Genomic DNA, 15,892 nt, shown 5'->3' on the forward strand with positions numbered 1-15,892 from the left:
CATTATCTCTGCCAAGGAAATGGTCACGGCAGGAAATGTGAATACATGTTTAAAGGAAACAAGCTGTCCATGTTCTAGAGTCAGACCAGAGGTGCTCAGAAACATCAGGAAAACAAGCTGATCAGTCACTAAACTTTGATTGTGGGAGATTTTACAGCAGTAACAAACTCGGGCCGGCGAAGACGGCTCAACAGCAAAGTGTAGGCAGCGTAAGTAAATCAAAGGCTGTGCTTTCTTAAGATCTGGTGAGGCTCACAAGTACGTGGACCTAAAACAAGAGGCGTTTCTAAAAGAAGGGACCCCCGGATTTTGCTCACCATTGTTTTGAAGTGTTTGGCCGTCAGGGGGCTGTTAGTAGATGACCAGTGACAAAGGCAGACTTGTTTCCGAAGCTATGGCGATGTCCTGGCTGCTGGCAGGGTGAACACAGGAGGCCAGCGTGCCTCTCCCATACTCCCAGATGGATTAATGCTGCCTTCCAGGCTGCTGAGGTGCATTCTGCACCTGTCCTCAGGAGGAGCAGCGACTTCTGAGGAAGAAGGTGCTGGGTCTTCAGAAGTGTTACAATCTCTCCCTTTGCCACGTCTTAAGACCTCAAGTCCAGCAAGGTCGCTTCTGTTTTTACCTTCACGGGTCCAGCCATGAGCCCAGCGGTCTCCCATCACTGACGGACTTTCACATCCGTTCTCTCACTGCATCTTTGTAAGAATTCTGCAAAGGAAGGAGCTTTGTTAGTTTTATAGATGAGCAAATAAGCAGACATGCCACAGACCCCCCAGCTATTAAATGACCAACCCGAGGCTCAGCCTTCTCAGCTGTGGTTTTCAAACTGACTCAGAACTGCAGCACAGTCATAATCAAACAGGCCCGGTGTGTATCAATGGGGGACGGCATTTAGCCTAGGATGTGGGCCCTCTGGGGTTCTCCCTAAAGAATTTTGGAGGCCACAGAGGGGGAAATGACGTATTCACCAAGAGGGAGCTCTGGGACCTCCCAACCAAATGACATCTAAAACTTTGTGACATATGTATGGCTTGGTGCCAAGCAATCTAAAATAACACAGAAGCCGGGACAGGAGGCCCCCTGCTTGCCACTGTCCTCATACGAGAACTAGAATAAGGGAGAGGTGGGGGATCAAGGGCTCTGGGTAGCAGTGTTTGCCTACAAATACAGAAGGATCTGCACATTAACAACCATGCAGCTGGACGTATGCGTGCAGCATGCTTGTGCATTTGCGCACTGGCCAGACCATCCCACTTCCACTTGCTGGCTTTGAGATGCTACACTGTGACTTTGATCTGTTTTATTTCAAATGATCCAGTTTTATTTGCAAAGGGGGTCCTGTAAAGTCTGTTCCAAATGCAATAACCAAAAGGTAGAAGCAACTCAGTGTCTGTCAAAAAATAAATGGAGAAGCAAAATGCAGTCTATTCACACAATGAAATATTATTCAGCCTTAAAAAGGAAAGAAATTCTGACACGTTACAACACAAATGAACCTCGAGGACATGCTGAGTGAAATAAGCCAGTCACAAAAGGACTAATATTGTGATTCTGTTTATATGAGGTCCCTAGAGTAGTCAAATTCAGAGACAGAAGGAAGAATAATGGTTGCAAGTGGGGAGAAGGGGTATATTGTTTAATAGGTACAGAGTTTCAGTTTGGGATAAAATTCTAGAGATGATGGTTACACAGTGAAAGCACATAATGCCACTGAACACTTAAAGATGGTTAACGTGGTAGATTTTATGTTACATGTATTTTACTACAATTTTTTTTAAGTTTAAAAAGAAACAAGAAACACTTGAGACTCAGTGGCTTGAAAGCTGCCCACAGCACCTGGATGCAGGAGCTTAGAGGCCAGGAATGGGGCACTAAGCAGTGACCACACCTGTATGTCCCATGGCCAGTTGATCATAGATCAGCCCACCATGTGAGGCTCTGTAGAACAGGTCTGTGGTCCCAGCAATCTGGGCAGGATCACACAGGCCCGCTGCATCGTCTTTCAAGAGAAGAAAAAAAAAAAAGACTAGGATTTCATTTTATTGTCATGAAAACCATAACTGAAGCTAGTTAATCCCTTGTGAAATGCCTGCCTTTCAGAGTGTTCTACTGCCTTCTGACAATAAAATAACCCTCTGTCATTTTGTTGGGCAAATTCAGAATCTGTTCCTCTGTGTAAGCTGTTTTACAAGCAATTTTTTTATAAAACCTCTCAAAGCAAAGTTGAACTCTCCGCACAGGACTGAAACATTTCATTTTCTCCCAAAGAGCACTAAGGTGGAGTTTTCTGTGAACCAGGCTTTGAACTTGGGCTTTCTCACCCTCCTCCAGCATCTCCTGGATGATGACTTGCAGGGCTTTTCCCAGCAGGCCGGCCGGGAGCTGGGGAGATAATGGAGGCACGTGGATGAGTGCCGCACACCCATTTCCAAGATGCAAAGACAGGTAGTAGGTGTAATCGCAGACGTATCTGCAATGGCAGGAAACACCCGGTTACTCCTTGGACCAGCCTCTACCTTCAGGGACAGGTAACCAGAAGCGGCCCTGAAGTGTCGCCGAACCCCCAGGAGGGAGGACTGCCACCCTGGGGGACGGAGGTTTTCATTCTTCTGCCTCAGAAAGAACATGTTACTGGGAATGAGCTGGGGGGAGCCTGGCTCTTGGCCTCCTGGTCTCATGACTAGCAAGTGGCCGAGCTGGGTTCACCTTTTTTTTTTTTTAATTTTATTTTTGTTTAAAATATTACAGATGTCCCTTTGTCTCCCCAGTGACCCGTTCCACCCTGTCCCTTCCCCCTCCCCAGTTCCCTCTCCCCACCATTGTCCATGTCCTCGGGTTGTGCATATATGCATATAAATTCTTTGGCTACTCTCTCCCCCTCCACCCACCCGCCCTCCTCCACCCCTCTGACCCGTGAACCCCTCTCCTTCGTGCCTATTACAGATTCATTAATTTTTTTGCGGGGAGGAGAAGCTACCTACTGGGAGACAACGTTAGGAGAAACAAAGGTAAGTTCAACTCTACCTGGGGCTAAATCATAATAGTTCAAGCACAATTTTGCCCGCAATCAATAAAACGAAAGCACCCATAAAAATCAGTGGCTCTCAAAATAGGCCTTCACGTCTTTTTTCTACCAACACCCCAAAGGCCGTGTTAAGGGGAGGGGGCCTTGGACCCCGGGGTGGGGGTGGAGATGGGGGGACCTCTTGGAAGAAAGAGGGGTCTGAGGACACCGCGGCCATCCTCCCCTACGCGCTCCGGAACGCGACAGAACGCACCTGCCCGCGTCGCGGGAAAACGCCACCGGCACGCCCTCCACGGCCACGCGCCGGCTGACCGCCTTCATGCTGACCCGCGACTCAATCACTTCCGGGCCATCCGGAAGGCACGCACCGCCCTCGGGCCGGAAGCCACGGACATCGGTCTCGCGATAACTCCGGTTCCTGCCGCACTGTTCTAGAACCACGGCCTTGGCGGCGGCGTCCAGGCCCACGTGCACGGTGAGCTGTGGGGACAGGCGACAGCGGGCAGGCGGGGACACTGATGCCCGCTTGTCCCCGGCTGTCGCGGAGGGGCCGAGCGGCGGGCGAGGGCAAGGGCGAGGCGGCCAAACACCTCAGACCGCCACCGCGCTCTGTGGCCGCCTCGCCTCAGGTCCGCCGGTTAATACGCTGGCTTGAAATTTAAATTTCCAACAAAATGCTTTTATATTTTAAAATATCCTTAAGCAGGGTAGACTATTCCCTTTTATCCCCCCCGGGGGTGGGGGGCGTCCAGCTGCTCTCTAAGGCCGCAGGAGGCCTTCGCGTTGCCTGGGAGCCGCTAACGCGGGAAGCTGGCCACAGAGCTGATAACAATATTCTTAGAATTTTTTAAACGGATGATTTTTCCTCCTGGAAAAACAGCGAAGTGTTTTTTATCACATCGTTGGGGCCTTGTCTTAAACGTTTGGAGGTGTGTGTCTTGTTCATCTCATCACCTGGTCTCTGTATTTGGGGGGATACTTGTACCAGTTTTTGGTTTTCTAAACGTATATTATATATATGTTATTGATTTCAGTTTTTTATTTAGTAGCTGGGTAAAACGGGATGAGCGTGGAGGTGGTTCTCCCCGGATGGGCCACCATGCAGCTGCCCTCCCGGGTCCCCGCCGGCCTTCCCTGCGTGGGCGCCTGTCAGGTGGTACCTGTCCTCTGAGCCCTGGCTGGGAAGAAACCTTCCATTTCTTCTCCTCCTCCTCTTTCCAGCACCTTCTTCCAAAAATCTACACTGCATTTCAGCTTAAAGTTTTAGAGATAGGCCGAGAACCTTATGAAATCTGCTGGGCCTGTACTGGTGGGATGCTGGGGTGGGGCCCCTGCACTTAAGCCCTCAACCCTAGAACCAGAGTCCAGGGGTTCACAGGCTCTGGGACTCCATCACATCACCAGCCCCCCCCCCATCCCCAGTGGTTCCCCAGCCATCATTTACTTGCGGTCGAAGATCTTCCCAGATTCTGGTGACTCTCTGCTTCACCTCCCTGTAATCCACGGGCAGCTGAAGAGTGCGCAGCTCCACGTCCATGTCCCTCCCCAGGCCCAGCTTGGAGAGCTCCTGTAGAAAGACGCAGGCAGGCTCACCTTGCTTGTCGGAGGGCCAGGGGACTTCCCTGGAAAGCTAACACTTGAGCTTGGTCATCCCACACTCCCAGGAGCCTTCTGTGGTCCTGGACCCTGCCCTCAAGGAGCTCACACAGCAGCAAGGGACCAGCAGGACAACCACCATTCGTGCCCCTCGAGGCCCAGCGAAGCTGCTTCCGTCAGGCGTGGGTGCTCCAGAGGTACATCTGACCCAGTCTGCAGGTTAGAACATAGTTCACAGAGAGGATATAGGGGAGTTCTAAGGGACAGATGGGGCAAGCCGGAGAAAGAAGCTGGGGAAGGGCGTGCTAGGAAGAGGTCACTGTAGAGACACTGGGTGGGGCATATGTGTGTGTGTATTTAGCCTTCCTGGATTCTAACCTCAGAGTTAACTGCAGGGAGCACCCCCAGGCATGTTGACTAGCAACCCTCCATGACCAGTTGTGTCAGGGAGCACAGCACATGGGGGAAGGATGGGAGCAGAAGCTGAAAACACCTGCAGAAGTCAGATTGAGTGCTTAGCTAAAGGTTTGGTTTTCTCCTTAGGGCAACAGGGAGCCATCAAAGGATGTGCACAAGGCACTAATGAGGCAGAGCTGCATCCTAAGAGGATGGAGGAGCAGGTGGAGGTGGACCTGAGGAGTATCATGGGGTTGATTTTGGACCTGCCGAGTTTGAAGTACCAAGGGAGCTGGTCCCTTGGTTCTGTGTGTTTGGAGCTCAGAGAGGCTTCTGGGAGACACTGGCAGCAAAAGCCATGGGTTTTGGTGAGATCCATAGAGACCAGGGTTAGGAGGACAAGAACTGGAAGAAACCCAAGGTCGGGTAGCACCCTCCTTCAAGAGGGCAAGAGGAATGGCAGCCAGTTTGGAAGGAAGAAAAGCAGCAGAGTGAGATCTTAGGGGTGTGCATTTCACTGTTGGCAAACATTGTATCAAATCGGGAACCTAAAAGCATCCCTGAAAAGGCCAAGTCTCTTCCCTGGGCCAGGAGTTGTGCTTGTCACCAGGATGGTTTTGGATTAGTGCCTCGCCTTCCCTGACTCCCTTTCCTGGCATTTCAGGAAATCCAGGCGTGTGCATCCTTGGATGGAGAGGGCAGCCAGGGATGTCAGACCTCCCCAAGTTTGCAACCAGGAGACTACAGGGCCCTGCTCTCGGCCTCGCAGGAGACAGCTGGGCCTGATGTGCCCAGACACAGGTCTGCCTATGCTACTGTCATCAAGGAGGACACTTCTGACTGACTTTGGTGTGTCAAGCATGTCCTCAGCCAGCTCAGCCTTCCTGAGGGGCTCTGCTCCGTCCTCCAGAAACAACTCAGAAGCCCAGTTCCCTCGACCCACTCAAGCTTTGCTCTCTTCCAAAAGTAAGTGCCAAGACCACATGCCTGACTCTGATGGTAGGGGGCGGGAAGGAGGCTAGGGCATGCCGGGCAGCGAACTGGAGGGCAATGGAAGAAGCAGGCCAAGTTCCCAGGTGAGCATTATAGGGGCAACCCAGATCAAGGGGGTTCCAGGTCTTGTGATGCCATCTTGGCTCCCTGTCCTGAAGAGAATGGGGGGTTGGGCACTGAGAAGCACAGGCTGCAGCTCCTCTGTATGCTCTCAGTTTAGGGAGGGAGGGCTAGAAGGGGTCACTCGGGAGTCCCCTTTCACTTTGTCATGAGGGTGAGGAGACCTTGGCTTGGCTCAGGGCTGCTTTTCAGTACCCAGCCATCCATCTGTGAAGAACTAGGTCTTTCTACTCAGTGGACTTCTCACGGGGCTGGCTCTGAGCAGAGGCTGCAGAGGATCTCTAGAACCAAATGGAGTGGTCTGGGAATCTGCTTTCAGGGCTGTGCCCTGAGTTGTTGTTTTAGTTCTGTTGTCAGTGGTGGCAACATCAATGAATAAGCCTGCAAAGGAAGCCGTGCCTGAGGGCTACAGACATGCACCCTGAGCACCCAACCAGCCCAGCAGTGATTGGTCAGTGCCTCCTCTTTACATAAGAAGCTCTGCTTCTTGGCTGTTACATATGCAAAGCCCAGACCAAGGCAGGCTACAGCGTGATCCCCTTCTTTTTTTCTTTCTCCCAGCCTTTTCTTTCCACCCCACCCCAAGCCAGTTGAGAGGGGAGAGGAGAGAGAGCATCTCTGGATATCTGGTAGATCTTCCAGCTGCTGTATGGGTTCAGGGGCTGGGTGTGGGGAACTCCTTGAATGAGTTTCCTGTGGGTATCATAATGAAGTACCACAAACTGGGTGGCTTAGAACAGAAGTTGATCGTTTCACAGTCCTGCAGGAAAGATGTTCAAAATCAAGGTGTAGGCAGGGCCATGCCCCCTCTGAACCTGTAGGAGAAGGATCGTGTCCCCTGCCTCTTCCAGCTTCTTACCAGGCCTTTGTTGGCTTGTGGCAGCGTAGCTCCAGTGCTCACACTGCCTTCCCTCTTGGCACGTCTGCCTCTGTGTCCAGATCACCAGTTTTATAAGGACACTTAACCCATAACACTCCCTAAGGCCGTGCTTCCCAGAAACCTGATGGCATCACTTTTGCCAGAGTAGAAAATGCAGAGAAGCCAAACTGTAGATCCCCCTGGTAATTGGCAAACTCGTGTGGGATGGAGAGTGTTTGACTTTGGACTTGACACCTCTGTGTATTTTACTCATCTGAAAGGTGATGCCCAGGAGATTAAAAGGTCCTGCTTCTGCTTATCAGGTGTTCTTTTCAGGCTTCTACTTGACTGCAGGCTGTGGTTAGAATCCCCCGTTGGATTCAGTGGAACTTGTGGTCTGGGCTGCACCCCATAGCCAGCCAGGAAATGGGAATGTGCACTTTAGGGTGGGGAAAAATGCAGATGTCACATGTTGCCTCACATCACCTCAGGTCACTTTTTGCCACCAGATAAATTAAGAAAAGCTTTTATGATTTAGAGATCTTTGGATATCAGAGCTGTAGGTAAGGGATTGTGGACCAGTATAAACTTGAACTTACTCTTGTATTGCCTTGATAGATTCCTCCAGTAGCTCTCTAGTGTATTTTCTCTTTCTGATTAGACTGTCAGCCTCTTCCTTTTTCCTTCCAGTACTGTCCTGATGAAGGGAAAGCTTGCAGCTTGATTGGGGGGGGGGGAAGGCATGTGCTATGGATTGAAATGTGTCCCTGACAAAATCCATATGTTGAAGTCTTCACCCTCAATATATGGTATTTGGAGATGAGGCCTTTGTGAAGTAATTAGGTTTAGATGAGATCGTGAGGGTGCACCCCCTGTGATAGGATTAGTGCTCTTATGGAGAAAGGAAGAAAACAACCTTTCGTTCTTTGATGAGTGAGGACACAGCCAGAAGGCAGCCATCTGCAAGCCAGATCCCAACTGTAGTGTCACAGGAAAAGGGGCTTTGGGATCAGAAAGATGGGTTTGAGACCTGGCTCTGCCATCTTTCACAGTGTCGAAGATGGTATTTAACCTTGGTGCACCTCAGTTTTCTCACCTATGAAATGGGGATAATTAAGAGTCAGAGGGTTTCTCACAAATATTAAATGAGATGATTCACCCATAGGTGCCCAGCACACTGCCTGGCACATAACCGGAGCTTTGTTTGAGGGATTCATGCTCATAATTAACCCACATTAATTTGAGAAAGTCATGTAAGAGGGATTTGTTGAGGGTGACTTTTATTAGAATTTGCCAAGTTGGACCTGTCCGAAGCAGTGAGTGAAACGTTCTGCACAGCAGACCACAGGCCACTGGCTGCCACCACCCTTCCTGCTGACAAAGGCTGGTTGTTTTAGCAAAGAAAACATAGGTTCTATGCAGAGCTAGTGGGAGCCAGGGGTCTGTGCCTTCCAGAATGACACACTGTCTCACCTAGAATTGAGAGCATTTTGAGCTCAAGTGGGGAGGGACAGAGCCTGGCATGCTCTGTCCCTCCCCACTTGACAGTGGCATCCACAGTGTCGCTCTCACCAGGGGAATGACAAGGCTCAGCAGGGAACTGGTGCCCATGCCAGGGCCATAATCCTTCAAAAATGCATGAACCCCATCAATGCCCAGGTCCTGGGGAAGCCAGGGTGAGGGCATGGGACTTCTGCCTGTTTCTCCCACATCTTCCTGCTTCCGTGTCTTCCAAAATGTGGTCGCCAGGAACACATGGCAGTTTAGCGGAGGGAATTAAAGGAAGGAAAAAATATACCAGTTGCTCTCAGAATTTTTTCAAATCTACCGGGGCTGTGGCACCAACTGGTGTTGCAAAACAGTTGCTGTTTTTCTTAAGTCTGGTTCTTTCCCTTATGAAGTGAGAGCTTGGAGCTGGCATCAGGAAGCAGGAATGCGTTTCTTCATTTAGTCATTCAAGAAAAACTCCTCCAGCACCTGCAGTACGGTCCTCTGCTCAGGGCTTGGCATGTCCTGGAGGGTCACATTCTTGGAGCAGAAACAGACTAGAAATAGAAAGTGATGACAGGAGCCCTGATTGGAAAGGCAGTGCTGGGCCCCAGGCTGTGCAAGCCTGAGGGTGAGCAATGGAGAGAGGAGAAAGAGCCCAAACCCCCTTTCTTCCTTTCCTGACTGTGTGAGTTTGGGCAAATTATTGAAACTTGCTGAGCTTCAGTTACCCTGTCTGTCAAGTGTAGCAATAAGGGTTGCTGTGAAGGTTAAGCAACACCAGGCATGTGGAGTCACAGCTCAAGAGGGTTGCACGGAGGGTCCTCTGACCAGATCTTGGAGAATTAGCAGGAGTGAGTAATAGGCTTACAGATGTGTGTAAAGATCTCCCACCCTCCTTTTTTCCTTCTTTCCCACATTCTTCCACCAGTAACTAGATGTGGATGCAGAACCTCCTGCTTGCAGTGCCTGTGCTGGGCTGTAGCTGAGGGTCTTGGTGGGCCTGTGCGTGTCTCCAGGGAATGACAGTGGAAGAAGGTGTGATAATGGTTTACTCTTGATCTGCTGGGATGGATGGGATCTGGGATCCATCAGGTGGTAGCTGAAACCAGTCCAGCCATGAAAAACAGTGACCCCGTACTTTCCAGTCCTCTGTCTGGAGCAGTTGTCTCCAAATATTTCTGGTCACATGGCCCTAATAAGAAAAGGTTTTAGTGTGCACACATACACGAGCTGATGTTTTAATGTCTCGAGGCAAGTAGGCATCATTGTTATTTTGTGGATTAAATCTGTATTTCCTATGGTTATTAATTCCATCCTTTGTTGGCCAACTTATCAGATTGCCGTTTTTATATAAAACCGTGGCTGGCACACAGCTCAGGCGGAGGGCAGAAGTGTCACTCGGCTGTTTGTGTGTGTTTGCTCAGGTCCGCATCACTCATGTTATCCTCTGTCTGTGGGTTTGCAGATCCTATTGGTGAAGACACCTTGATCATAATTTGAAGATCAGCATACTTAAAACTGGATAATATAATCCTGACACCCATTAACTGGGCTGAGATTCTTTGTAATAAATTAAGTGAATCAAAGAGGGAGGGCCACTCTATCCCCTTAGTGTCTCTTGACTCAAGGGTGACATGTTTCCTTGTCCCTCAGGATATACCATGCCTGTCCAGGGGCCTGTGGACATACAGAGCAAGGCTAGCATCAGTCTAGCTATGAAATACTGGTCAAAGTTCATTTCTTTCTTAACTTTATAGACTAAAAACAGAACTTCACATGTGTTAGGATGGCCACTATGATAAAAACAGGAAATGACAAGTGTTGGTAAGGATGTGGAGAAATTGCAGCTGGTACCTGTGCTCTATACTGATCATGACTGTAGTCGGGCTGTACCACTTGGGATTCACGTCTATGAAAAGTTTAGAAGACTTTACCAGTCATAGAGATGCAGTTCATTATTATTGAGGTGGTTTTCCGTTCCTAAAAGGTGACCAGTCAGGAAACTCAAAGGAATTGAGTTAATGACACCACTCCTTTCACTGACCTTTACCTTGATTTGAGAGTGCCAGCTTAATAGGATTTATATTAACAACATGATAACTAATCAAACTGGCAAAGGTTTTAAAAATCATAGCAGCAAGGTGTCGGGCATGTATGAAGCAACGTGCACTCCCATTTGTGGCTACTGGGATAGGTGTTGGGGTAACCCTTCTGAAGGGTGATGGTAGCTCATGGTAGCTCATCTTCAAGATGGTCCCAGCTGTGGACTGAATGAATTCCTCCCAAATCCATATGTTGAAGCCCTAATCCCGAGTGTGATGGTATTTAGAGGTGGGGCCTTTAGGGAATAATTGGATTTAGGACTGTTATGTCCAGTTTATTAATTGACTTTGATTGATTGGCTGCTTAATACATAATTGCTAAAGGACTTTCTGTCTCCAGATTGTGAGCTCTTAGAACATAGTTACCAAGAAAGGTAAAAGACAGGGTGCTATCTGCGGACTGCTACCCTGTTGAATCTCCTAGCTCCCCAACCATATCCCCATATCTGGGGAACCCTGTGCCTTAAATTTCACCACCATAGGTCCTTCAGGTTCATTAGTCTGTGTCTACATGTTTTTTAAATGCCTGCAAGACAGGATGTCAGCCACCTTCCTGTGCAGAGAGAAGGTGCAGTGTGTGAGCACTGGAGCCCAGGGGGTGGGGCCCAAAGCTGGGAGAGTCAGGAGCACCCCAGAGAGGCTGGTTAGGGGTGCAGCCTAATTATCTATGATTATAGATGTCAGCCTGCAGGCCCACAAGGGCCCTGTGGGTTTTGAAACCCCAGGTGTAGCATCCCTAATGTAATGCTGACATTTTTTCAAGACGTGAAACATGTTTCTCATGTGAGTGGATGTGAGGATGGAGGTGAGGCGAGGCATGCCCAATCACTTCCTTTTCCTGTGTGTGTGTCCCCAAAAGCTCTGCCCATCCCCAGAATGAAAAGGAAGTAAAGCTTGCCCATGGAATCTCAGCTCAGATCTTACATTCTGCTGCCCTAAGTAACCTGTGTGAATTCCAGGGTCACGTTTGTTCCTGTACTTTTCTCTGGTGTGTTCATCATATTTATGGTTGCACAAATACAGCCCTAATGCTCTTAAGATTCTGGTCTGGGCTCTACAAAGTAAGATAAACAGCCTGGAATGTTTCCCATGCTGACTGAGCTTGTAATCCAGAAAGGGCTCAATGGATTTCATCAAGTCTAAGTGCAGAGATGGAACACCCGTCATTATTGTAAGAACCATCAGATTGAAGGAAAAAAGGTGTAAGAAATTATGGAAAAGGGGTCCTTCAAGTGAATTGAGGTTATCAGCCTCAGAGGTCAGTATCCACATCATCAAAGTGGTTGCCAGGGAAGCGGTTGGCACTGAGCTGGTTGCTATAGTAGGTGAGGTCCCTGTAGACGACAGGGAGATGCTCGTTATTATTATCCCAAGAGTTGTGAGATCCTTGCCCTATCTCCATGGACAGGCTGGAAAATCAGTGATACGGTGGCTATAGATGCAAGGTTCCAAGTGGCTTTGCTGCATTATCAGCTTGACTAGGAAGCTCTGAGAATAGACTCGAGCCTCCACCTGTGACTTAACCCAACAGAGGCATGATGTTGGCCGTCAAGGATAAAATCGCAGCGGCTGTGTGAGGACAGGTGGGGGGCAGTTGCCTCAGGGGGAAGAAGTGACCCCCTGTAGTGATGAGAACCCCCTCCCGTATACTGTCCCAGGAATGGTTGGCTACATTCTTAAAAATACAGTTGTTTATAATAATATTCAATTATTAAGTGCTTACCTTGTGTGATGCATGATGTTTTAAAAAGCTGCTTTTACAGGTTTTCATATTTACTGGCTTTACATACTCACCTCTTTTATTTGTCAGAACTATCCTGTATAGTCCTGACTATATTTCACTATTATTCCCCCACTTCATTAATGGGGAAACTGAGGCAGGGGGTGGGGGAGTGACTTTCCTGAGACCCCCATAGCTGGAAAGGGTGGGGGCCACAGGGACCCAGTTCTTAGAGCAGCTGAGCCTGCCTGGCCTTCCCAGGAACATTCCTTTAGCCCAAAAGGGCCACTTGGGGGCAGGCGAGGAACAACCCAAAGACCAGAGGCCAGCCCTTCTCCCAGGGCCCCGAGTATTTGTTTATTCCCGGCCCTTGTGGATCTGACTACTAAGGGCCCTGTACTCTGGATTTCTCAGAGCTGCAGAGGGAACTGACTGGGCCCTGAATCCCTGGGTCTGGGCCCCGCAGGCATTTACCTTCACTGCTTCCCAGCTGGAATTTACCAGGTGCTGCCGGAAGGGCCCAAAACCTGAAACCAAAGAGATTCTGATTTTCTCAGGCCAGGCCTGGGGGAGATTTGGGGGTCCCTACTCCTGGGCTGCTCCCTGCCCCCCACCCTGTGAGAACTTCCTGTGTCTCCTAGAGCTATCATTGGCCCCCTGAAACTCCACACATCCCCTTCCTTGGAGGACTATGACCTTGCCAGTCTGGGAGTATCTCCAGAGCTCTCTTATGTGAGGCATTGTGGAGAAGCCAAGCAGGAACACACCAGATTTTTTAGTTCCATCTCTCTGATTCCTGAGAACATATGTCTCAATTTCATACAAATTCTGAGATGGAGAAGATTTGTGATGAGCTATCAGTCTCTGAAACCCCAGCACCCTGGACCACAGGCCTGTAGAGTAGGAGTCAGTTCTGGAAAGTCTGTACCTCTGAAGGTCTAACCTCCGAGTCTAACCACTGACAAGTGTGGTTCAGGAGGGAGTTAACCTCTTTCAGAGATGGAGTCTAGATAGGATGTCCCTGCACCAGGAAGTGAGTGGTGACCTCTGGCATTGGCTGAATCCTACAGAGTAAGTCGGTAGCTGCCACTGCAAGCAGCCAACAATAACAACAACAAAAAGTTATAGAAAATATTGAGATTAGGAAAAAATCGCTGAGATACCAAGTAGCTCCTGTAGGAATTCTAAAAATGCAGCAGTGCACACAAAAGTAACACCCTGCCTCAGAATCCTGTTCCCATAACCACATTCAGATCACCTCTTATCTGTTTTAAATTAGGAAAGACAGCTGGGCCGATAACGGCTTGAAGCTCTCGTTCTGCAGGATCAAACCTTAGACTTTAAACTTGGTAAGTCCTTGAGTGGGACTTACAGAAGGGCTAGAGAAATCTTAAAGCGAGGCCCTTTGGAGGGGTGGCGGTTTTCTCAGTGTCCCATTAGTATTGTTGGTGCTAGTGAGAACCCCTTGATCTTGAGGCACTTTGTCAGAGCCTTGTTTTCCCATCATCTGTCTCTGTGCCAATTGTCTTGGCCAGATTTACACACGAAGCAAATCCAATTAAATGAAAAGAATGCCCCTGGCAGCTCGCAGCATTTTTAATAAAGGCAGGCCACACTCCGGAAGCCACAGCTGATAATCAGGTACTTCAGCAAACAGCCTTGGGTTTGCCAGCAAATGGCATGCCGACAGGACAGGCCGGGGTCCATGTGAGTCTGAGACTTGCCCTGTGCTTCAATATTCATATTTCAGTAGTGACAAGCAACAATCATTTGTGTATCGGGTATGGTTTCCTTAGGAATTCAAGAGAAATTTGAACCACTCAGTCTCTGTACCCAGAATGCCAGAGACCAAGGGAGATAAAAGGTTTTCAAAAAGCATTCCTTTTCTCAGAAGGTTAAGAGGAGTCTGATTATAGTCTGAAAATGGCGAGACAGGTAACTTTCAATTTGCCACAGACAGAGGAATCCTTGTTTCTCCAACGTGCCTTCATCCAACACAGGCCCCAAAACTTAAAATGTGCCAGATGTGTCTAAGTGAAAACAAAGAGCTTCATAAAGAAATCAAACCCTCCAGGGGACCAGGCGTGACAACAACTTGAGGGGCTGGGGTGGATTTGGGGTGTGCTGGTGAAAAGCAGGAGTGGGCGGCTCCCATTCCTTCCCAGGTGGCCTTTTGTGTTCAGTGTCTCCAGCTGGTGGCTCTCTGGGATGCCTTGGGGTTTTCTGAGTGGCCAAAAGCTCTCCAGTTTGGGGGTCAGTGGTGTGCCTTTGGGGGTGGTTGCTGTAGATGGGTTGTCTGAGCCTTATGAGGCCCTGTCCTTTCTAGGACCCCAGCTCCTCCTTCCTTACATGAAACTGCACCCCAGCAGATGCCACCTGGGCCACTGGGCCTCAGACTCAGGGACAGTAGACATCAGCCTCAGCTTCCTCCCCAGTGGGCTGCAGGTCAAAGTCTGAGCCTCAGCCTAAGGTGGGTGCTTACGTGTACAGTACTCAGGAGTTATTTGAAGCAAATGGCAGGACAGAGCAGAAAAGCTTCTCTATCCCCTGATCATTCATAACAGGGCAGAGCTAAAAGTTAGCTTCCTTCTGGAGTTACTGTCACCACCATTAGCCCCCCTTTTTTCTCCATGACAGAACCGTTTATGACCAGAATCAGGCAGCTTCGCATTCCAGGGTCACGCTAAAAGCCTCAAATGGGAAAGCAGAAAAATAGTCTTACCGGTCACCACCACGCAGCTGGACTGGGGCTCCATGAAACCGGAGTAGGGCGCATGCCTCTGAGCCTCCCCAGGTCAGATGGCTGTGGGGCAGCCAGGACACTGGACACTAGGAGCCCAAGGTGCCCCTCCCGCAGGGCCACCAGGCCTCTGGCTTCTGTGGGGAGGGGAGTACAGCCACAGAGTCCTGCAGAGTTTTGGGGCCCCTAAAGCCTGAAGATTCTGGGGTAGGGAGAGGTGGTAAGATAATGCCCTTGAAGTTAGAAAGAGCCAGCTCAGGACCAGAAACTGAGGGCAGCAGACAAAGAGAGGGGCAGAGCCCCACCTGGGACTTGCTGGCCACTGGGGTCTGGGTCAGTTTGCTGTTTGGCATGATTCAAAGGTGAGTTTGGTGACTGTCTGTCCTGGTTTGCCTGGAGCTGAGGGGTTTCTAGGATTGGGTGGGGGGGCTAAAATGTGCTGAAACCAACACAGTCCTGGGCAAACCAGGATGGCAGGTAGTCCTACAAGTTGCTCGTTTAGGTTTTCCACTCTTCAGTAATCTCCCTCCTTGCCTGCCCCAGAGTCCTCATTGTGTTTGGCCATTATGACTGGGTGAAATTTGGTTGCTCTTTAATCTGATTCCGCAAAATATGTTAAAAAAGAAAAGGGCCTGGCCAGGCATGGTTGAGCATCGACCTGGGATCCTAGAGATGGCGATTCGATTCCCGGTCAGGGAATCCTGGCCTGAGTGTGGGACAGGGAAAGCCTTAATATGGTGCTGACTCACTGCAGTGCCACTAAATGTTTGCCACTGTCCTTTCAGCATCCCTCCTGGCTCTGGCAGTGTGCCTCCTCCTTTCTGATTGTGTCAGAGTAACCAAAAGA

The 15,892-nt window shown here is 49.6% G+C and overlaps 1 protein-coding gene across 1 annotated transcript; it reads right to left on the minus strand.

Annotated features, from left to right (window-relative positions):
- Positions 1-595: 595 nt before the first annotated feature.
- PGPEP1L (pyroglutamyl-peptidase I like) lies at positions 596-15,061 on the minus strand. Its single transcript, XM_016200927.2, has 6 exons — positions 15,028-15,061; positions 12,780-12,832; positions 4,473-4,595; positions 3,282-3,508; positions 2,325-2,473; positions 596-711 (listed from the first exon to the last, which is right to left on the minus strand). Exons 1-6 carry the CDS (start codon positions 15,059-15,061, stop codon positions 662-664), a joined length of 636 nt encoding a protein of 211 aa, XP_016056413.2. The 3' UTR covers positions 596-661.
- Between the last annotated feature and the right edge of the window lie 831 nt (positions 15,062-15,892).

The sequence above is a fragment of the Miniopterus natalensis genome, chromosome 22, assembly GCF_054644295.1.
Source record: "Miniopterus natalensis isolate mMinNat1 chromosome 22, mMinNat1.hap1, whole genome shotgun sequence".
NCBI classification, from domain to species: Eukaryota; Metazoa; Chordata; class Mammalia; order Chiroptera; family Miniopteridae; genus Miniopterus; species Miniopterus natalensis.